Raw genomic sequence first — 24,633 nt, forward strand, 5'->3', positions numbered from 1 at the left:
GATTCAGAGGAGACAGTCCAGCAAACAAGACCCCCAGGCCACACAGGCCCTTCTGCCGCCCTGCAGAAAGGCTTAGGGGACAAGAACAGACAAGCCAAAAGTCCTGGTGGGCATTTTGTGGCCACACCTGGTCAGAAGGCCACCTGTAGCCTTCCTGGAGCACCTGCAAATGTCTAACCCCAGACGGCTATATATGTTACTGAGGAGAGGAAGTCAGCAGCCCTGAAGAGCAAATGAGAAAAAGCACTGGGAGGTGCTGGGGAAGCTCGGACACAAACCAGATGTAGGGCCTCAGGCTGCTCCCATCCCCTCGCTAGGCCTCAGGGTTCTTATTTTTTAAAGCATGTTCACAGAAGCTCCTCTACTTCCACTGATCTTTCCCCACACGCTGCCAGGACAGGGATTCACCTCCAGATATAGAGTTCAAGCCCAGCCCTTCTTGCTCCCTTGGAAATCCCTGCCACAGCGGTTGCCTTGATTCCAGTGACTCTCAAATCTACCTTCCCCACTCAGATCTTTCTCCTGGAGGATATTCCGGCATCTCTACCTAAAGAGCACATCACCAGCTCTCACTGGGCACACCCCAAGTCAAACCTTATGTCTTTATTCCAAAAGCTGGTGCCCAGGAAACATCCCTATACTTGCCCATATCCTAGGCTGCCCACCATCCCTTACAGCCAGCCACCTGTTGGCTCTTTCCTTTACTATTTTATTAAATCCATTATTTCCACTCACACTGCTACTAAAATGCCTGACACCCTCCTCTCATACTAGCCTGTAGAAGAGCCTTCTAACTGGATGGTCTGCCTCAGTACTCAACCCCAACCCACCCCCACCATCCTGAACAGAACAACCAGGCTATACATAACATAAACAATGGGTACCCCCTTCATGGCTCCCCACTGCTTAGAGGATATATCTCTTTAATCTGACATTCTTGAACCTCCTTCCCTCTCCTCCTTTGATTACTGCAACTCCCCCAACAAATTCAGTACAACAGCCCTGGCTGTGCCAAAGGATATTCTAGATTATTATTCCATGAAATACTCTCCAAGGTCAACAAATATGTTTGGTGCAGATATACAATATTCATTATTACTACATTAAAGGCTCTGACAAGTCTTGCAGTAAATAAACCTGTTTAGCCTAGCATTTCCCAAGCCTATGTGGCCCAAGAACTTTTTGTAGCATTATACCTATTAACTGCTTTCTTCATTTCTCTGAACCCTTTTTCTTGCCTGAAATACCAGCCCTCTGTTCTGCCTTCCATTTATGCCTCTGCTTTGACTTCCTTTCAGGGCCAGCTCTGAGCTCACCTCCCTGGAGCCTTCTCCCCCATCATACCACCAGCACCCATGCTGGTTCCTTCCCTTCCATCTGAAGCACCTACTTTCTATACCTCCTTGCTGAGAGGCAGGGGTGCATGATGGTTAAGAGCCTTGGTTTTGGATTCAGAAAGACCAGTGTTAAAATCCCAAATCTGCCCTCACTAACTCTGAGATGGAGTTGTTTAGCTTGTTTGGTGTAGACAGAGATAATAGAATCTATTAAAGAAATTGTTGAGGGGATGAGTGGGATGAGGAGGTCAAGTCTAGCACAAGGCCTGGCACATCATGGTATTCAGTTTAAGTAACAACTAGTCATTTTTCTCCTTATTTTTTATCGTGGTTTTGTCACTTACCATTTTCTGTCACTTATCATTTCTTTCAGATGGCAAGTCACTGGAAGTTCAGGGCTAAGTGCTGTCCCATCCCCTACCCTTCCCTTGACATATAAATTGGGTTTAACAAATATGTGCTGATAAGGCAACCACCACCACCCACCCCCAGACAGCAGGTAAATGTAGACCCTGGGCAGGGAAATAGAGCCCCCAGTCCTAGACTACCAGCACTGAGCAAGAGGCTGTCGGTTCGGAGATTCTTCAAGGCAGTTGAGTCCTCTAACTTCACAAAATCTCCTGGACCATACTGTCCTGCCCTGCCCTCAGCACCTGTTTATTATGCCCTTGGAAGGGCTGGGGTGGGGGGAGGAGGGGGGGTGCTCTGTAAACCAAAGTGAGTAGGTCTCACCCAAAAGTGGCCTGGGTGGCCACAGCCCCACTACTGGGCAACAGTGGGCTGCTGGGCTGGCATTGAAACTTTAAATTTTCAATTGCTGTTTTTAAAAGCTTAAATTTTCAACACAGGCTATTTCATTCATGTGACTTTTCTAGCTAATATCTGGAAGTGAGAAGTTTCATTTCCACTTCTAGTCAATCCTGACTTGCATTTTTCTTGGTGCTTTTGTATAGGCTTCTCGGAATGGTTTAAAATATCCATATTTCACCCTCTGAGCCATTCTTCAAAAGGCTTCTGAAAAGTAAAGATTTTATTTATAGTAGGTGAGAATGACCTCTCTAAGATCAAGGGCAAGGGCTTCTCTGTGGGGCATCTCCTAACTGCTTTGCTGAAGCCCCTCCCCCTGCTTGCCCTATCCCACCCACACACACCAGCCTGCCATCCAGGCTCCAGCTTCTCTCCCTCTATGATCCATTCACCTTTCCTGCTCTCCAAGCAACAGGCTGTCACTGATCCAACCTCGCCATCTTTCTCTTTCTAAAATGGAACAGCTTTAATGTGACTTTTCTGATTTTATTGAAATATACAGAGAAAAAATAAAAATTACATGAAATTCTTTTTTTTATTTTATTTTATTTTTTTTTTAAATTTTTTTTTTTCAACGTTTATTTATTTTTGGGACAGAGAGAGACAGAGCACGAACGGGGGAGGGGCAGAGAGAGAGGGAGACACAGAATCGGAAACAGGCTCCAGGCTCTGAGCCATCAGCCCAGAGCCCGACGCGGGGCTCGAACTCACGGACCGCGAGATCGTGACCTGGCTGAAGTCGGACGCTTAACTGACTGTGCCACCCAGGCGCCCCTACATGAAATTCTACTACACAGAGAAAACCACTGATTACACTCTGATTATTCTTAGAGACATTTTTTTATAAAAATAAAAAAAAACAAATGTTTACAGGAGAAGTCCTACAACAATATGGCATTCTGTAATCTGCTTTTTAAAAAACACAGCCATATGTCTTGGACATTATTCAATGACATTGTATATTGATGTACGTCACCATTTGAAATTTAACCAATTCCTTACTGGTAGGCATTTAGGAACAACCTCATCTTTTAAAAATGCTAACATCTCAAAATATTTGGATATAATATTGAGTGGGAAAAAAATCAGGATTTGGTCTGTGTATTTTTATTACAAGCATGAAAACCAGAGCGTCTGGGCATAAGAACAAATAGAAATTAAATCAACTGTGCTAAGTGAAAGAGCTCAAGGAAATCTGTTTATAAAGGTGGTGCTCAAACAGAAAAAAAAAAAAAAAAACCCTTCAACAAAGTAATTCATAAAATGCAAAATCCCTATTACTGAAAAAGATGCTATGACAGGTCACGCCTCAATGTAAAATATTTCAAGCGGCTGATTGCCACTTATTTAACCTCATAACCTTTCCAAGTGGGAAAGGAAGTCAGCAGTACTGAAGCTACATGATTTCTGAGAAAGGGAAAAGGAGAGAAGCAATTCTGGAAAGGAAAGGCATTCACAGGGAGAACCTCGGACTGGGGGCTCAGGCTCAGAGCCCATCAAGGAGAAGCCTTCACATGGACTCAACCTGCACGCTTCTTAACGGTCGTGGGGGCCCAGGCAACAGTGTTTGAGTGTGAAAGGTGTATCTGGTGCAGAATGGATGCACCAGAATGTATAGACTATACATAACTAATACGGAATGAGAAAACGAGAGGCACAGAAAAATGGCTGCAGAATGACAGCTGTAATTGTCATGGAATTGATTAATTAATATTCATGAGTAACTAACACCGATGGAGTCCTTACGTGGTATCAAGCTATGTAAAAGTGTCATATAGGCATTATTAGCTTACTTGATTCTCCCAAAAACTTCATGAGGTAAGCACAATTATCTGCATTCCCATTTTACTGGCAAAAACACTAGGGCACGGTTAAGTAAGTTAATCAAGTTATCCAGTGAAGTGAGGGAGCTGGTAAGAAATGAGGCAATGTTGGGGCGCCTGGGTGGCGCAGTCGGTTAAGCATCCGACTTCAGCCAGGTCACGATCTCGCGGTCCGTGAGTTCGAGCCCCGCGTCAGGCTCTGGGCTGATGGCTCAGAGCCTGGAGCCTGTTTCCGATTCTGTGTCTCCCTCTCTGTCTGCCCCTCCCCCGTTCATGCTCTGTCTCTCTCTGTCCCAAAAATAAATAAAAAACGTTGAAAAAAAAAATTAAAAAAAAAAAAAAAAAAAGAAATGAGGCAATGTGAATTCAAAGCCTGCATTCCAAACCTGTGCACACTTCAGGGTATTTATAAACCCAGTACAGTCTGGCACCATGCAATGGAGAATCAGGGTACATATCCAGATGGCTAAGGCAAATGAGCCTTAAACCTGCAGTCTATTTTTCAGGGGAAGGAGGAGAGCCTGTGAGCTCATCATCATAATAAACTTTCTCTACAAGGAGCTCTATGTACTATACAAGAATGCCATGACTGTCCTTCACTTCCAAGACGTCTCCGTGAAAATGCACAAAACCAAACATGACCTGGAGCCAGTCCTCTCCAATCTGTTTAGTTTCTCACATGCCCCTAGTCTGGGATTTCGGCCACGTCACTGTGGTTGGTTTTCAGAAGGAAAACGGACTAACAGCACTTAAGAAGAATCATGTAAGTCATTCTTGGAGGATGCTGAGCTTCCAGGCTGAAGGACAGCACATTTAGGTTAAACCCAATGGGTGGAAGGTCTAGGTTACTATATTTGGGCAAACCATTGATTTGGGGTTTGATTTGATTTGAGTTCTGGGTTTGGCAACAGTACCCTTCTCCCACCCTGCCCCCGCCCCGGGCCACGTGGGCTCAGCTACAGAGCTTGGCCCTCACACAGGCACCATGTACCAACTCCTCCCCGGGCTCCGAGAGCAGAGGTGGCAAACTGCTCCAGGGAGCGATGGGGCAAGAAGCAGCCAGCAAGTAGCCACCAAGAAGCCAGAAGAGGGGGTGCCCTGAACCACTGGGTGGTAATGAGGTCACATCCCAAAGCACAGAAGCCCCCTAAGGATCCAATCCCATAAGGAGCACCTCGCAACTCTGGCCATACTGAACTGAAAGCACTGGTTTTCTCATCTGTCTTCCTCATCAAACGGAACAGAAAGTGTGTCTTAACCATCCCGGTGGCCCAGGCACTCCGGAGTTCAAGGAGCTCCATAAATACTTGTGGAATGAATTAAAAGTTCTGGAGATTGTACAACAATGTGAGTGTACTTAACACTACTGAACTGTGCACTTAAAAAATGGTTAGGAGAGTAAATTTAATTTTGAGTATTTATTTTGAGAGTATTTGACCATGATTTTTAGGAAAAAAACAGTAACGCATGGTACGGGGAGGGGACGAGGTAGCATGCATTAATTCTAATACTTTATGAAAGCCGAGAGAGTGTGGGCTGAATAATTTAAGAAGTATGGCGGAAGGTTTAGTGAGGCGACTGTTATCGACAGTGGATCATGCTTCTGTAAGAAACAAAAAGTCACCAAGAGATGGCAAATATGACACTCGGTAGGTTCTTCCAGGTGTTCTAAAGCAGGAGGAGTCGATCAATTGTATAGGTGGGTAGAGATGTGGCCTCACATCCAGCCAGGGAACTCTGCTCCACTCGTTCTGACAAACACACTCTTCCTCATATGCTTCCAACCTCGACGCTAAAGCTGGCATTTCTCTTTATTAAAGGAGAGAGAAGGCTGCTCATGAACACCCTTCCCGCGTGCGGCCTCACAGGGCGGCAGGGCGGCGTTTCACAAAGCGAGGTCTATGTGATGTTACTGAACACTACTTGAGAGAGATGGTCAGGTGGGTCAGAAATGTAGGACGCTACTTTAATAGGTTTATATGATACATGAATCTCCAAAGGGGGCATGATACGCAGAAGTTTCACACACCTCTCTGACCCAGAACCTTCCAGCCTCCTATTACCACCCCCAGAGATCCCAATGGAATTTTCTGAGTTCAGATCCTGGCTCCCCAGTTTCCTAACTGTGTGATCTCAGGAAAATTATTTAAACTTTCTAGGCCTCAGTGTCTCCTGCCCTTTAAATGAAGTATGGGACACAGGCTCTGAAGTTAGCAAAGGGGCTTTGAATTTTGATTCTGACATTATGACTGACGGGGACCTGGTCAGGTTACTCAGTCTTTCTAAACCTCAGTTTTCTCATCTGTAAAATGGGAGTAATCATAGTATCTCCCTCACAGGGTGCATGTGCAGACTGCTCATGGGAAGATAGGTAAAGTGCTGACTTATTACAGTATTCAGCACAAGGTTAGCACTTGGTATGCATTTATTCTTTGGCTCAATAAACTGGAAAGTGCTATATAAATGTCACCATTCTTTAAGGACCAAGCAAAGTCCTACCCTTCTTTCATGAAGCTTCCCTAACTTCCAGAGTCTCAACGCCCTCCTATCCCTGGGTACACTGCTTATAAGACTATTTACTACTAATTTAGTCAGCATTTAGTCATGTGCTGATATGTCATATTAGATCCTACATTGATATCTAGTGTTTTCTGACAGAATTTTTACCTCAAGCTTTTTCTAAAATAGAATCAGGGAAATTCTTTTCATGAACTTAATGAGTTTAATTAAGTTTGAATTTAAAAGCTCTATCTACCTAGTGTAAAAAAATTTCTAAAGGGAGGGACGCATGGGTGGCTCTGTCGGTTAAGCTTCTGACTTCAGCTCAGGACATGATCTCACGGTTCGTGGGTTCAAGCCCCACATCAGGCTCTGTGATGATAGTGCAGAGCCTGGAGCCTGCTTCAGATTCTGTGTCTCCCTCTCTCTCTCTGCCCTTCCCCTGCTCACTCTCTGTCTCTCTCACTCTCTCTCAAAAAGTAAATAAACGTTAAAAAAAAAATTTCTAAAGGGAAACACAGAACACTGAAAGCTAACATCTTCCACAACCTACCTCCTAGTGACATAATAAATGTGGACAGTCTCCTGTGATCCTTCCAGATTTTGACTGTGTATACATAAACATAAGTTTTTTATTAAAATAGGCTCACCCTGGACATACTAATCTCTAACCTATTTTTTCCCTCACACATCAGTCCTTGTCAGTACCTAAGGATTGACCTTATCCTCTTTTAAACAGCTGTAGAGGATTCCACTGCATGACTCTACCGTAATTTACTTAATAGGTTCACTACAGATGGATATTTAGGTTGCTTCAAATGAATGACGACTTTAGGGCAAGAGCTGTGTCCTGTGTATTTTGGCAGCTCCATATAGTTAGCACGGTGCACATGGTAAGAATTCAGTAAATTGTATTGTGTAAACTCTGACAATATTTGCCTCAGAATCACAGATGATTATTGAGCCACAGTCTATTAAATACAACTCTCAATAAGCCGGCACTGTTGTGAGAAGCCTGGATAAGAATGAGCAATATTTGCAACGCTGGCCCTTGAGATACAACTCTCAGATCCAAAAGACAAACTGTTCACATTATAGTTTCAGTCCTGGCTCCTTTCCTATATTAAAATTATCTGGTGACCCAGCAATTCTACCCCTATGTATATGCCCGAGAGAATGGAAAATATTATGTCCACACAAAAACTCATACATGAATGTTCACAGCAGCATCATTCGTGTAATATGGTGGAAACAACCCAAATGTCCATCAACGGCCGAGTGAACAAACGAAATGTGGTATTTGCATACAGTGGAATATTAGTCATAAAGAGGAATGACACACATTACAACATGGGCGAACCTTGACAACATTATGCTAAGTGAAAGAACACGGTCACAGAAGGCCACATGTTCTATGATCCCACTTACACGATGTGTCCAGAACAGGCAAATCCGGACAGAAAGCAGATTAGTGGTTGGGGGTGGGGAAGCAATGGGAAGTGACTGCTAACCGGTCTCTTTGGGGAATGATGGAAATATTCTAGAATGAGAAAATGGTGATAGTTGCAAAACATGGTGAATATACTAAAAACCACTGAACTGTACAATTTTAACAGGTGAATTTTATAGTATATGAATATCTCAATTAAATATGCAAAAATCCTTTGAAAACTGGTTATCAATTGATAATTCCAAGTTACCACTTATTTGCTGCAAGAATATTACAGGAGAACCACCAGAATGCCAAGTATCATGCTGGGGCCTAGAGACACAATGGTGAGCGAGACCCTCTCCCGTCCTGGCAGAGCTCCCAGTCAAGCCCTGGAGACAGACAAGGCCACACACCATGGAGGCGGAGCAATGATGAGAACTGTGTTAGGAGGGCCCAGGGAACTGCTGAGGCAGAAGGAAGCACCCTGCCCAGTAGGGCAAAGCAGGGCATTCCAAAAAAAGGGGGTTGTGGCCTCAGGAATGAGGAACCATAGCCAAGTGAAAGCAGGATGGTGTCCTGAGGGAAAAATTTGTATAAAGGGCCGGACAGAAAAGAACACCACAGAAGAGCTGAAAGATAATCAATAGGGAAGAACCCCATTATCCAAACATGCCAAACAACGTCATTTAGAAATCCAAGTATTTGTCTCCCGTTACATGCCGGGCACCATGTTAGTTGCTAAGAATACAGCAGTGAACACGATCAATGCAGGCAGTGGTATTAGATTTTCAACGACACAAAATAAAGAGCCTATGGCTGATTTCTTGGTTTCAATGTGGTATTTAAAAAGGACAAGGAGGGGCGCCTGGGTGGCTCAGTTGGTTAAGCATCAGACTTCGGCTCAGGTCATGATCTCACGGTCCATGAGTTCGAGCCCTGCATCAGGTTCTGTGCTGACAGCTCAGAGCCTGGAGCCTGCTTTGGATTCTGTGTCTCCCTCTCTCTCTGCCCCTCCCCTTTTCATGCTCTGTCTCTGTCTCTTTCTCTCTCTCTCAAAAATAAAATTAAAACATTAAAAAATTAAAAAAAAATAAAGGACGAGGACAATTTGTCAATATTTGTCAAAAACGCAAATGCACTTATGCTTGGACCCAGTCATCCTGCTTCTGGGAAAATATGTTATGAGATATATGGCTGTATAGACATGAAATGACTTATGTACCAAGATATTCACTGCAGCATTGTTTATAAGAGCAAACGATTAGAAACAACCCAGGTATCCATCAAAAGGGGACTGATTAAATGAAGTCCAGTGTAACTGCATGATGGGAGACTATGCAAGCTTACACACTGATGAGGAAATTCTCTGCATACTGACATGGAAAGAGCTCTAGGATATTTTGTTAACCAAAAACAGCAAGGAGCAGAACAGTGTAGATAATACACTTTGTTCTGTGCAAGAGAGGGGGACAGGAAATACACACACATATATACACATACGTACATATGTATATGTTACATATACATGTGTGCATATCACATGTGTATATGTACTCTCTATATACGCAAAATCTATCATATAATTTATAGCTGCTTGTATTTGCATAAATAAACTCAAGGATACACAAAAATAAATGAAAGTGCTACCTAGGGGCAGGGGAGGGGAGCTAGATAAGAAGAGGTCAGGGAGGGACACTTTCAATGTATTCTTTTTTTTTAATGTTTTTGATTTTTGAATAATGTGACTGCACTGCCAAATATTGTCTATCCAAAAAAAATGTTTAAAAGCTTTAAATGGCTAGGATTATAGGTTCCCTCCCTGTGTGCACATGCTAAAGTAGCAGGCATTCCGAATATGCTCACGAGCACCTCTTACTGGGTACCCGAGAACCCAGAAGAGACAGCATGAATAGAAAAAGGTGCACATGACCACCAGCAGCAGAAAGGCAACTCAAGATGCACACTATCCTGTGTGTGCACAAGCCCATCCTCAATCAATTCACACCAACTACACATTAGGCACAGAGGTGCTGGGGATACTGAGAAAATGTAAAGCAACCTGTTCCTTTCAGGGAGCTCACAGCAAGTGCAAGGAACACGCTTCAGCCCTACTGCCTGTGACCTTCCAAGTACAAATGTGATGAAGTAACTCCTGTGCTCGGGAAAACTTCAATGGCTCCCTATTACCTGAGCTGAGGAGTAAATCCAAACTTTTGAACAAGGGCCACCAATGGGCCGAACCCTGCCTGCCAGTCCAGACTCATCTTCCCTCACTTCCTTCCTTACTCCCCACCCCCACCCCACTTTGGTAACATGGAGCCACTTATCACATCACCCACCTGAACATCTCTGTCCTTTACACATGTCCTCTCTGCCTGGCCAATGCCCCTCAGGCCTCAGGGCCCAGCCCAAACTTCTCCATTTTCAAATAAACTGTCCCTAATATTCCCAGGAGAATTATGCTCCCCTCCCTGACTCTTGAAGTGTACCTCCTACACACAGGAGTGGCAGTGACACTGTCACCTCCCTAAGGACTCTTGGCTCCGCGATGGCAGAGTCTTCGCCTTTTCATCTTTTATCCTACCTAGCCCCAAGAACAGTGCTTGGCAGGGAGCAAATGCTCGGTCTGAGTCTGGTTGAATGAATAAACAAGAGAAATAGAGAGGTAGACAGAAAGGAGGCAGGGAGAAGGGCTGAGGACAACGTTTGGAGCAGGTGGCGGCTGTGTGATATGGGAGGCAGGGGTTCAAGAAGGGGTAAGGAGAAGACCTGGGGGTGGGTGGGAGCATGAACGGAAGCAGGCAGGCACAGAGAGAGGATGTTCTGGAACCTCAGGTAGGTGGTTTGCGTTGGGGGTAGGCAGGGCAGGGCCCAAGCGAGGAACAGAGGGGGTCCAGGACAAAGGCTGGTCAGGCTTTGGGGGAGCCCAGCATGCCATGCTAGGCAGCCTAGACTTTAGGTGGGCACCATGGAAGGATTTTAAGTAAGGGAGCCCATGGTCAGCTCTGTGTCTGAAGATGACAATCGGTGGTAGCTCTGAGGAAAGGGAGCGGACAGGAGACCAGACAAGAGGCTGAGGTCCAAGCTAGGACCCGTATAACCATTCAGGAGTCTGAGCTAGGGCCAAAGAGCAGTGAAGTGTGAGAGGGGACTTGGGAGCAAACGCAGGGGTAAAACTGCTGGGACTTCGATATGGGGAACAAGGCAAGGGAGAAGTGGCCACTGTGGGTTTCTGTCCGGACACACATGCTTGTATTCTCCCTCTCCTCCGGAGACAATGTAAACCACCCATGGGAGTCCGGGGTGTTTCGTAAAATAGTGGATGATCACCAACAGGTCTTGGGAAGACAACCCCCAGGTGTTCAAATAACGTGCTAGAAATCACACAAAGGCAAATCTCAATGCATCTATTTCTAAGGGTCTGCAAAAGTTTAGAGATGGAAGGCATGTGACAGATCAGCTACTCATTCTCCCAAGCACATTTCAAAGAATTATTTACTGACACCACTGTGGGGTACTCCTTGACACGATATGGGTACACTCTAGTATACAGTGAGTGCTCGATAACTTAGAGCAAATGAAATGCTACCTACAGGCCATGCCTACTTTCCTCTGTCCACCAGTGAACCCCTACATGTCCGTCCCCACCTCACCTATCCCTAGAAAAGCCTCTACAAAAAAAAAAAATGCTCCCCCTCCCTCCATCTCCTCTGAACACAGGAACAGCACCAGCTTCCTTAGATAAGGCCACAGTACTTGAGTGCAAACCTCTTCGTGGCTTATTTAACTAGAAAAAAAAAAAAAAGTGGAGAAAAAGATGTTCCATCTAGCTGAGGCCCTCCCTACTTTTTAAAAAATTGGAAATCACATTAGATGTAAAAAAAAAAATACCTTTTAAATAAGTTCAAAGGACATGTCAGTGATAATGCAAAGGCAACACAAGACAAACAATGATATCCATATTCAAGAGCAACATCACATCAACGCATGCCTCAGGGTTACAATAAGGTCTAAAGAAAAGCTGTTCCTCTCTCCTAGCTTTAGCTGTCCTTGCCTGCCCCCCACAACTGCCTTGTAGCTTGCCTGTGTCACATAACATGCCTGGGGAAAGAGAACTGGGAGAGGAGAGACCCTGCAGTTCCAGCAGCCTCTGAACTGACATCAGCGTGGGGGTCCTGGTCCCTCCTCCAGGTTGGAAGGAGACTGAAGTTTTGGGGAGGAAGCAGTTCTCACATGGATCAGTGCCACAGCCTCCTGACCAGACTCTTCATTTCCAGTCTCACCCAGAGCATCCTATCACACTAGCCTGCTGAGTACCCCAGTGCTTCATGCCAGCCCCAGCTGTGCATTCACAGGGACAAGCGGATCCCCTTGCCTAGTGTCCTCTCACATCCTCTTCTCTCCCTGGCCTCACCCAGCATGCACTTACCCCTATTCTTGGCAAGGAGCCCCTCCTCCATGTTCCCAAAGTATCCCCTCCAACAGACCACTAGCTAGTGAACACCACTGTGTGCCAAACACAGAAGACAAATATGGCGGCTCAACTGGAATACTCATCATCAAGAGACTGTACTTGTTTCCCTTCATCTGTCTCCCTTATTAGATGGTAAGGTTCTTCCTTGTAATTGGGCAGCATGTCTTTCCCCTGTATTGCCAGCATCTAGAACAATGCCTCACAAAAAAGCTCTTTAATCAAGGTTTGTAGAAAGAGGAGGCAAGAGATCGGAATCAGCTCAGTCTAGACACACATCTATCGGGCCATGTGAGCAAACAACCCAAATGGTGAGACTGAGAAGCCAGCAACATTGGTCAAGTTACACCTGGCCACAGCTATACGCTAAAGGTGGTGTAAGTGGCCACCGATAATCTGACAAGGCACAGTTGTCCGGCCTAGAATATGCTGGACCCACGAGACTCCAGGAACAGTGGCTGAGCAGCATCTCATTTTCTTCGTTTGGAAGCTCCAAAACGGACCACAGTAGAGCAAGTCATGCCAGCAACTATGTCAGCTGGCTTCCGTTACACATTTCAGAATTTTGCGCAGAGATGTATTTACTGAATGATTAGAAAAAGAAGAAAATTGAACGGCAGGTGGTTGAATAGTGTTGAATGAAGGGATTTCCCAGACTAGATGATAAGAATGTCAGCAAAGTTTCTTCCACATTTCTTGGGTAAGAAAGTACACTGTACAATGGACCGACTTTGCCTTTTATTTCAGGGCTACAAAAAAATCTGTGACTGGCCAGAAATGTCTGGGGCTGAATCATTCTGGATATCCAAAGCTTCCATATTGCTGCAGATTTAGGTACTGAAACTGCAACATTAATCACTGTGGACAGAAATGTTCCTAAACACGTGAGCATCCTACATACCTTTCACTTTCCCTGCAGATAATCATTATGATCGAGTACCATCTGGTGCTAGTCTATCATGGTAACCTCAAAATCTATACAAGTGGTCTGTGCATCTGTGCATATACTAAGGGACACCAAGTACGCATGTTTGCTTTTTTTTTTTTTTTCATTTCTTATGACTTTAAGTTTGTTTTGTTGTTGTTGTTGTTGTTTTGGGGTTTTTTTCTGAGAGAGAGAAGCAAGCAGGGGAGGGACAGAGAGGGGGAGAGAGAGACTCGGAGACTTGGAAGCAGGCTCCCTCTGTCAGCAGAGCCCTATGTGGGGCTTGAACTCACGAACTGTGAGATCATGACCTGAGTCGAAATCAAGAGTTAGACACTTAACTGGCTGAGCCATCCAGGCACCCCATTTCTTATGACTCTTAAGTGTTTAGGAATGGGGTAGTCCTCCCAAACGTCAGCTACCCCAGCCACTTCCCCCCTTCTAACTTAATCTTCCTTCTGTAATCTTGGGAATGAGATAACCAAGCTTCATAGAGCTGTATGAAAAGTAAGCGCTGGTGGGCTTTGAGTAGAGGTCAAGCCCGAGCAACTAGCCTAGGTGTGGTGTCAGGACACAGGTCTGGGGCCATCACTGGGCTGCTCCGGGACCTCCCCTGTTTCTCATCCTGTTTCTGCATCCTGTTTCTCAGCTATGCTCCAAACAGATGAGGCAGCTGCAAAGGGGGTTTCTGCAGAGTTAAGGTGTCACTCCAGCGCTGTTCAAGTGTAGGAAGGACAACAGGCAGCAGGTATTGAGCTCCTGTACCACACCTTCTTCTAGGTGCTCTATTTATGTCAACCTTTCGGACATATTTTATATCAATGCTTCTAATCCTCCCAACAACTTTACGGCATATTTTTACTGATGAGGAAACGGCAGCACAGAGAGGTTAGATCCTTTACCAAGATGACAAGGTGAACCAGAGTTCCAAGGTGAACCAGTGAACCAAAGTCAGGTGGACTGGTAGTAGGGCCCTGACCTTAGCCACCGTGATCCAGGGCCTCTAATGGTTCCCCCCCAGAACCACAGCATGAACCACTGCTTACTACTATGAAAGCCCTCAGAAAGGAACATGTGCACCTACGTGGTCCAACAGAACTCTCTGTGGTGGTGGCAACACTCCATCTATAGCTGTGCTCCTGAGACGTCGAAAGTGCCTAGTGTGACTGAGGAACCGAATTCTTTTTTTCAATATATGAAATTTATTGTCAAATTGGTTTCCATACAACACCCAGTGCTCATCCCAAAAGGTGCCCTCCTCAATACCCATCACCCACCCTCCCCTCCCTCCCACCCCCCCATCAACCCTCAGTTTGTTCTCAGTTTTTAAGAGTCTCTTATGCTTTGGCTCTCTCCCACTCTAACCTTTTTTTTTTTTTTCCCCTTCCTCTCCCCCATGGGTTTCTGTTGAGTTTCTCAGGATCCACATAAGAGTGAAAACATATGGTATCTGTCTTTCTCTGTATGGCTTACTTCACTTAGCATCACACTCTCCAGTTCCATCCACGTTGCTACTAAGGGCCATATTTCATTCTTTCTCATTGCCCTGAGGAACTGAATTTTTAATTTCACTTAATTCTACTGCACTAGAAAAGCCAAATGTGGCTAGTGGCCACCTGCTGGATGCCACAAGTGTGGACTACTTTTGGTGAGCCAAACACTGTGATACTTCAAATATGAGATGTGACGGGTAACTCCTACTTGAAGCTAGGCATCAGAACAAGGTCATGAAGCACTGCCTCGTCCCTCTCTACCTCTTCCTCACTCTTATAATTTTGAGGAAGAAAGCCTGCTATTTGGTCAGAGTGATGGAAGATGCTTCACAAGTAGTGGTTGTTAGGGCACCTGGGTGGCTCAGTCGGTTGAGCATCCAACTTTGGCTCAGGTCATGATCTCACGGTTCAGGAGTTCAGGCCCCGCGTCAGGCTCTGTGCTGACAGCTCAGAGCCTGGAGCCTGCTTCGGATTCTGTGTCTCCCTGTCCTCTGCCCCTCCCCTGCTCGTGTTCTGTCTCTCTCTCTCTCTCTCTCTCTCTCTCAAAAGTAAATTAACATTAAAAAAAAAAAAGAAGAAGAAGTGGTTGTAGTCAGTCAGGCAAAGCCCTGAGAACACTCTTGGGGGCAGAGGGGATACGAATGGTAGATCATGGGTCAGACACTACTGATCTGAAAAAAGAAAAGAAAAAAGCCACAGATGAGTGTAATGTGTACACAACAAGCACATCACTGAATATGAAAATGTGCTCAAGCCCAGGGCCCCGGATCACACTCAGAAGACCAGGATGATAAAACGCGCACAGCAGAGCAGAAGACACGGGCCATTCTTCCCCCTGATCGGCCTTAGAGAGGCCACAGGGCCTTTGGCTTGAAAGTCACAAACGAAGCCTAGCCTCTCCCCTGACTCCAGACAGTTCCTTTCTAATATAAGGATTTTTCTCCTTTTCCAAAGCTGGTTCCACTAAGCTGGACTCTGCATCAAACCCAAATTTAGGCTAGAACCTGATTTCGACGCAAAGAAGAAATGAAACTAAGATGAGAAGTTGAGACCACTTAACCCGATGGAGGCACAACTTTATTCTGACTAACCCCAAAATCTATACGGCTGGGGGAGAAGAGGGGGAAGGAAGGTGCCCCCTTTCCTCCCCTCCCAATTTCTGACTGACAACTTAAGTTGTCTACACATCCCCAGCCCTGTTGTACATCACCACGTTAAACGGGCATGACTGAGCCACAGAACAAGAGACAGCCCAGGAAGCAATGGGGCCCAGAGAGCTGAGCAGCCTGAATGGGCCATGCAGCTATTTAGTGGCAGGACCCAAGGGAGTATCCAGGCCTGAGGACAGCTCAAGCCTCGAGGACTCTGGAAGAGGAACATGTGTTCACACTTCATGCCAAACCAGAGAGCAAACTGCAATTTAAAAAAAAAAAAAAAAAAAAGGAAAAGAAAGCAGCTACCAACCATCCCTTTCCACCTTCCAGGCCAACAGTCACAAAATCCATACAAACAAGTGTGTCCTTGCCCAACGAGGTCAAAAGTTGATCCAGTACAAAGTCATGCTACACACTAAACACACTCTCAACTCCAGAAGTGTTGGGTCTAAAAAGTGCAATTCTGCTCCAAGTTCCAAGGAATTCTCAGCAGGAAACCAGGCATTGTGAAGCAGGCCTGGTGATTTCCTGCAGGGCTTCAGGCATTGCTGGAGGGGAGTCCTGCTTACCCTGGAATTGATCCTTCAGGTCAGGAACCCCCAGCCTGCTTTTAACATTCAGGAAAGGAGCCCATAATACATCCCTGGTACCTTTAAACCTAAAGCCACATTCTCACAGACTCGCAACACTATCTTTTGGCAGATCCCACCCTATACCAGGCACAAACACACTTGTTGACAAACCAGTGTGATCCTGGGCATTCCTCAAAGCAAGCAGCTGGGGGAGAGGTAGGCTGTAAAAATCACCTCTCTATCCTTTGTCTTGAAGTAGGACCCACCCTTCTGTCTCCCCAAAAGCCACAGAAATCTTCAGAATACTGGTGGGTCACTACAAAGTCTCTTTTAAAAACTCTCTGCAGAGATTCTCTACATCTTTATGATAAAAATGAAGCAACAAACTGATAATAATACTCGGCCCTGGGGCGCCCAGCTGGCTCAGTCAGTGGAGCACGCAACTCCTGATCTCCAGGTCATGAGTTTAAGCCCCATGTTGGGCATAGAACCTACTTAAAAAAATAAAATGAATAAATAAAGTAAAAAAGGAAATGCTCTGCTCTTATAAAATTCAGGAGCTTTGTTAAGAAATCTTCTCCCTACTGCAAAGACAGGGCAACTGAGGCTCAGAGTCATAAGTCCTTTTCACCCCAGGTGTGATCATCACCTCCACTAACCCAAAAGGTACATTTCAGATCATGTTGGAGTTTTATGGTAAAAATCTTAAATCATATGGAAGAGCTCTCCTAATCTCAATCAATAAAGACCTCCTGGTGTTAGAAATCACATCTGTGGCACGTGCACATGGACATGTGCATACACGCGTGCGCGCGCGCGCACACACACACACACACACACAAAGCCTTTGGTCAGTTCACTTATTCACAAAGCTGTAAAGTTTAAGAGCACCAGCTGTGCCTCACAAGGTATCTAGAAATGACCACCACTCTTGTCCCCTAACTACTGACAACTCCACACTCAGGGTGTCGAGTCTACATTTAAGAAACCACCCCCTTCCACCAACAGCAGTGGCTTAAGGTTGAGGCCCAACATTCTGCCTATAAGCTGCACCTGCCATTTACATCAAGTTCAAGGCCTGACTCCCCTCCACAAATAGCTTACCAGCTTTAAGCTACCACACAGTGACCTCTCTGAGGACAAGGACCCCACCTTATTCATCTGCGTTCCCAGAACTCAACACAGGAACACAGCAGGAACTCAATAAACAGTTGCCAAACTAATGAACATAGCACACTTAAGAAAGATGTATCAATTGCAAGGCTTCTACACATACGGTGGCACTCAAAGGCAGCATCGAGAATTCCAGGGGGCAAATAAACACATAGAAAATTCCCTAGACTTGAGTCAGAAGATGTATGCTCAAGCCCCACATTTGCCAAAACTTCCCTCTACTATCCTGGGCAAATCTCCCAACCTCTGGGAGTCTATTATCCTCTTCTATAGACATAGTAGATGACTTCTAGGTTTCCCTCTAATCCTTAATCTTGGGAAATGCGAAGAAAAGATATGCCCTTGAGCTATGGCCACAATATTAACTTGACCCTAAGGGCAATGAAAATACAACAGCCAGAGGAAACTATTCTTCCACAGATGCTGGCTAATAACAGGCAGGAACTTTCACAGTAGGTAAAGCCCCTGCCCATTCACCTATGTTCCCATGTGATACACACATTTGGGTCATCCTCTGTCGTCTCTTTCAGGGAGATGCAAATCTCAATGACTGTTGCAGGCAGAAAAGCCTCCTGCAGACATTACTTCCAGGTAATAAACAGATTCCACTCAGACAAAGAAAAATAAAGCAGCCTGTGGCTACATTCCATAGACTCCTCGTTCATGGAAGCATTAGGGCTGAGCTCTAAATGTGAGCCAGACGTTGCTGAATTCTTATTTTGGCTCCAACTCTGACTAGGAGGGAATGGTCCTTGGCCAAGTCTCTCCTCTGGAAGCCAGGCTCTGGATGGGTATGACAACCCCCATAAACCATCCAGATTACAGGGTGAGGCTAGTAAAGCATTTTGCAGATGTCAAGTGTTGCCAACCCATCCAGACAAATGAGGGAAGCTGTCAAGAGGCAACGTGGCTCAGGCGGAGAGCCACAGAGCAGCGCCTCACCTAACCCTAAGCTCCCACAAACTCACCAGTGGGCTCCAGGGGCCTCAGAGCACCCTCCCCCACCCGCCTCCAATCTGGCTCCACTTCCTCTGTTGAAAAGCAAAGAAAGCTGTGTGAACCTGCACTGGTCAGAAGAGCTGCCTGCAAAGCTCTTTAAACCACACAGTGAACTTGCACCGTCAACCAGCTGTGACTAGGTTGAGTTGGGTTCTCCTCTACCGTGGGCCATTTGAGACAGCGGAGGTAAATCAAGGCAAAGCAATAGACTGTGTAAAAGATAAAGGTCTGCTTGTGAAATAAGAAGGGCTGTGTCAGGAGCCATGTTAGTAGTTTTACTGTTTTCTTTTCCTCTTTTTTTTCCCCCTTTCTTTAACCATTAGGTACCAATGGATACCAGATACACAGCGCTGGATGAAAAGGTTAAGAGATAGTATCAGTGCAATTTCCCACCAAAGCCTGCTAATAGTGCTCTCGCTGATTAGAAAGCACTTCTGGAGTTTGGGAACTCTAATCCGGTCTTATCAACCCTCTGGCTTCGTCATTTATCAGGGTGGGAACGGGAGGTACATCAGCTATGCCACAGAGTGATTTCTGGGGCCCCTGCCCACGACAAAGCAGATCAAAAGGGAGCTCATGCCTGCCAGAGTGAAGTTTTCACCATAGCAACACGTGTGCTCTACCAACAGTCAGGACTGAGGCGCTCTGTTGTGACTGGTCTGGACAGTGCCCCCGAGAAACGAGCAACTGAGGGCTCAGAAAACGGAGTGAGCAAGAGAAAAGGGGCACCTATTTAGCTCACGGGGCAGTCTCCTCATGGTTTTTACTCCTCCACCGGCTGACAGTGGCCGCACAGAGACCCCACAGCCCGTGTTCTAACGAGACAGATGTCAGAGAGAAAACAGATGTTCTCCAAAGAACGCCATACCACAGGCTCCCTGGGGAAAACAAGGGACCCAGGGTAGAGCAATCATCCCCTTTGGTGAGCAAATGGCCAGCACTGGAAAACTTGGGGGCACGGTCTCATCGCAAAACATGTCAGATCTAAAATGAAATGCAGCCCCCGTGCCCAACAAGCCAGTCTGATGGTGGAAGATGTACTCACAGACCCAACAATGAAGCCAAGAGCAGCAGTGATGGGCGTGTTTGTTGAGACCATCGACTAAGTGCCCATGTGCCAGGCAGGAGTGCCGGGCATTTTTACAGGTATCAGTCTTCATCCTGAGATAAGGGTTAAAAACTCACTGATCAACACCCCCTTTCCGGAAAGCACATTTTTGCCAAGGGAAGAAACAGGGATAGCTGATTCACCATTAAGTCCCATAGGATACGGTTACACTTGAGGCTTGACCAGGAGAGAAACTAGCTCCAAATTTCTGCTCTGTTGCTCAGATCACTGAGCCATGTGTGTGGAAATCCAATCACAGAATGAGAGCACCCAAGAGAATAAGTGACCCTTCTCAGTTTCCCTTGACTAATTTCTCTAGAACACCACTAATCGACTAAGTCAGAGGCCAGTGAGGATGATGTATAAAGTCAAAAGCTACAAAAGCTGGCAAAGAGACATCTTCAAAAGCACCCTGAAGGTAGTCCAAGAAACAACATCTGTCCACAGACGCATGCCTGTGCCATTTACATACCTCTTCACAGAAATACGACAGAAGCAAAACTGTTTCACAAGGCTAAGAATCAGACAGGACCAGCAGCCTCACACAGGTCATAATGCCTACAGGTGCGTCTGGGAGGGTGTGAGCTGGAGCCATGGAACCTGTGTGTTAACAGGACTGCCATTGTACGTGCTGCAGGCACATCATTCTGACAAGTCAATCACGGTGTCCGGAACAGGGAAGAAGGCAGCTCTTCCACATCTACCTCCAAAAGAAGCAAAACCAGACGCTACCAGAAAAGTTCTCTGGGTCCTAAACCCTCAAGTCATCACAGACCAAACAGGAGCCGAACCTACAAATGACAGGCCTAGAGTTCTAGAAACATTTCCATGCTACAGAGCCCGCAGGGCCTGCGAATGAGCTTTAAAACCAACAAAAAAGTTTCTGTTTCAAAATGACATTTTAGAGGTAATGTATAATTGCTTCCTCTCTGTTCGATGCTCCCCCCCCCCCCCGACCCTCCACTTTTTCTCATTCTCCATTCACTAATGAGAGACTTTTCCTCTTCCCCTGCCTGTTTCAGTTTGAAACGTGGCACTGAACGGGACACTGGAAAGCAAAGGGAAAGGGGAGGGGCAGGCAGCTTTCAAATCTGACGCACACACACACACACCCCCGGCTGGCCGCCCACACCCTGAAGGGGAGTCAGACTGGACTCCACCAAAGACAGGACTGCAGGACCAAACCGTGGGGTAGAAAACTCCCACTTGCACCAACTCCCCCAAAAGCCAGAGTTAAGAAAGAGAGAGCTGGAAGGGAAGGAGGGGGAAAATAAAGCTCCACATTCCTGACATTTTTTAGCCAAGTGCTGTGGCTGCACAGAACAGCTCTATTCCAAACAGCATTGCAGAATGGAAAGGAAACCTGGGTTCAGGGCAAAGAATCCACCCCTGCCTTGGAAATGGGAGAAGGAATTTTAGGACAGCCCAAAACTAAACCAAAAGGAGGAGGGAGGGGCACCTCTTCATGTGTGTTCCCAAAGGAAGGGATCCCCCGAGGGAGGAAATTTGGAGTCATCATCTCCCAGGAGACAGAACTCAAGTCCTAGGATCCCTGAGCCCCTCTAAATGCTGGCGAGCTGAGGGTGAGTTGGGGAAGGGGCAAGGTGAGATGGCGGCCTGTTGGGATGCGAGGGGCTGTGGCTGCCTGGGGTGGGGGCAGTGGGGTCCAGCTCATTGGCAGAAGCTGGGCAGGGGACCCCAGAGGGAGGAGCGGCCAGGAGAGTCACTCTTTGTGGGAAGAATCATAACTGCGTTTTCCTGACTCAGCTTCTGAATGAAGGAATCCTAGCCCTGCCCCAAGTCAGAAACCCAAGAGCCTGACATCCTCTCTCCCTGTGTCCCCCTTTCCCTTCCCCCTCCTTCTGTCCTCACTTCTACGAAAAAGCGTGTTAAGTGCTGGACTGCCCCGCTCATATGTACCCTACATATACACCAGTCCTCCAGGGGAGAACCCAGAACCCTAAGTAATATCTAGTAAGTCCTATGCTGGGTTATGGCTTTACTCCAAATGTGAAGATGCCCACAGGTGTTCCTCTGAGGTCCTTTGGGAGTAACTGAGCTCTTTCTGCTCTCATTCAGTAGGGAGAGCAGAGCTCCAAAAATCTGACTGTCTCTCCTATCTCTGTGGAGTCAGTTGTTAGGTATAGACAACAAGAACCTTTGTGCCTAACACAGCAGAACACATGTCCTTCACAAGGGAAGTTTGGGCATGACCCTCTCACATACCAGCATACATCACCAATATCACAAGGTACCTCCGATGCCCTAAAAGCCCAACCGCTGTAGGTCTAAGCTTTTGTAGGGAGAGGGTGGTGGCAAGAGGGAGTCCACAGGCATTTCACAGCCAGGGCCTTCTCCATGCTCCCCAGTCCAGTCCCAAGAGGGGAAATCAGGGAAGGCATTTTTGTTGTTATTTCTTCTACCCTGGACCTTTCTCTTCTGTCAGGTAGTGGGATTAAGGGTTCCTTGCACTTTTCAACTCCCACAAAACTCCAGGTTTAATGCGTAGGACTTTCCAGAAGACTAAAGGCCAGAGAGGGAAGGAGATACCAAACTCAAACCCTAAGCAGCTCTTTCAAGCAAAGATAAAACCCACAGAGCCACAAACCTTAGCAAATGCCTGAAACACAGCAAAGAGGGCCATAAGGCTATGCAAGAGGCTCTGCTGGCTGTATAGCATGTGGCTCTGAGGTCTCCAGCTGTCACATGTGTCTTTCCAACCACACCCTCCAAGACTGGTGACACTGCACACTCGGAGGCCTCTTAGAATGGAGGACAGCAAATAGATACTGAGGGTATTGGCTGGACAAAACAAAATTCTCTCTTATTTCATTAAGCTAGTAGTATGATCAATAACAACAGGCCTTCAGGAACAAGCAATTTGTCACATTTGTAGAATCTCTTCTGGCTTTTATCGTTTATATGATCTCAGTTAAACGTTACAATAACTAACCTTGTGAGGAAGACAGGTTTTACTAACCTCTTTAATGATGAGGAAACTGAGGCTGCAGTCAATTTTTCAGTCTGACTAGTGACAGAGCAGAGACTGGGACCCAGGGATGACCCTGGCTTGACAGAGTCAGGGTCAATATACCATGAGAGCTGGGGGGTGGGGGGTGGGGGGTAGGAGAGGAAGGAGGGAGGGAGGGAGGGAGGGAGGAGCTGAAATGGAGAAGCACTACCAAAAGCTGGAGTACAGACCCCAATCCTGATCCCAGGTTTATCTCCTACAGACCCTGAAGCCCAGCCAAGGACACATTCACACATCCAACCCTGACTCACCACCACAAGAATGTCCCCAGCCTGAGGGCAGCTTCACCGGCCAAGGAGAACCCTTGCCATCCTTAGAGAGGAGACAGAGGGACACAGAGGGAGAAATCAGCCACACTAGGAACCCTTCATCTCCGAAGCAGTTCATAAATGATTACAGCTTCCTATCCCATCCCTGAGAACGCAGATAAGCAATCCTACCCAGCAGGAAGGACCCGGCGAGAGTGAGGGGAGTGTCACTCATACGTAATCTCACTCCTGAGACAAGATACACCACAGCAAGCCCTAGACTCACTTTCCTCCAGTTCCTCCCACTTTGAATATAACATTTGTCTCCCTCTCCGGAGCACAGTCAGTCGTTCCCTGGACCCCCTCGGATTCTGACCCCCAGGAGGCTCACTAACACACTAACACTCTCTGCTTGGTGAGGCCTGCACCAGTGCACTGCTGTCCCTGGTAGGACCCCATCCTCGTCCCCCACCCCCACAGCTCTGAGAGAAGCACCTTTCCCCTAAAGCAGAGAGTATTTCCATCTCTCTCCCTGCCCCTGTAACGGGTGAGAAGCTCTGGGTCCACTACAGATGGCTCTAAAGGAACAGTCCACAGGGTCATAAAGGGTATATGGAACCTGGCCTTTTAGGCAAGGGCAAAAGAAGGCGGGGGGGGGGGGGGGGGGAGGATGGCAGAAGGGCACTGCTGGGATGGGGCCAGGGCCACACGTGAACACCCTGAGCACGTTTCAGAGCTGAGGATGCAAAAGACCCGGAAAATCAGATGGGAGGGTGGAAAAGAGTCAGGGTCCCTCCCACTGGAAAAGCCCAGAGAAGCTGGCAGCCACCGCTCGGGAGGGGGAGAGTTGTGCAATGACTGCGGGTCTGGGAGTCTCCGGGCTTGGCTCCCGGACACCAGAAAGGAAACCCCACTGGTCGGGCCAGGGTGGCAGCGCTGCGGTTGGTTCGAAGCCAGGCTTAGGATCCAGGGCTGCAGAGAGCGCTGCAAGATAGGGTGGGTGCTCCAGGGGGCGGCAGAGCAGGGCACGGCTGCCACGGCGCATTGCTGAGGGTGGCGTCCGGGCTGACCCGGAGGCCAAGGGGCGTAGAGTGCACAAAGCCGGGGCGCAGAGAGCGTACATGGCAGCCAGGTTCCCCAGCTCAGACGAGTACCCGCGGAACCTGCAGGGCTACGCCGGCCGACGCACGAGAGGGGGCACCCCCTCCCCAGTCTCGCTCACCTCGAACATAAGCCCGATGAGGACGCAGAGCACCAGGCAGAAGCCGATGTCCGCATGGTTGTGGATGACGAACTCCTGGCTGAAGAGCGGGTAACTTTTCGTCCTCCTGCGGAAAGCCATGGCAGCGGGCGCGCAGCGGCCGGCGGGGCCCGCACCCTGCGCTCTCGAGCCGCCGCGCAAACTTCTCCAGCCCCGGCCCGGTCCGCCCGCCGGCCCGCTGCCCGCTCGCCCTCCCGCCCGCCGGCCTAGCGCCGAACAACTTCTGGGGCCCGCCCCCTTCCTCCGCCCGCCCCCGCCCCCGCCCCCTCCGCCCGGAACCGCCCCCGGCCGCAGCCCCCT

General features: G+C 47.3%; 1 protein-coding gene across 2 annotated transcripts in view; it reads right to left on the minus strand.

Moving 5' to 3' along the window:
• TRAM2 (translocation associated membrane protein 2) overlaps positions 1 to 24,541 on the minus strand; it is an 84,101-nt gene extending 59,560 nt beyond the window's left edge. For both annotated transcript variants that reach the window (XM_040473760.1, XM_040473759.1), the window contains exon 1: positions 24,295 to 24,541. In XM_040473760.1, the coding sequence (XP_040329694.1) occupies positions 24,295 to 24,414 (120 nt within the window). In that variant the 5' untranslated portion in view covers positions 24,415 to 24,541. The remainder of the gene's footprint in view (positions 1 to 24,294) is intronic.
• Positions 24,542 to 24,633: the final 92 nt, after the last annotated feature.

The sequence above is a fragment of the Herpailurus yagouaroundi genome, unplaced genomic scaffold (genome assembly GCF_014898765.1).
Source record: "Herpailurus yagouaroundi ecotype Mexico unplaced genomic scaffold, PumYag 139, whole genome shotgun sequence".
NCBI lineage: Eukaryota > Metazoa > Chordata > Mammalia > Carnivora > Felidae > Herpailurus > Herpailurus yagouaroundi.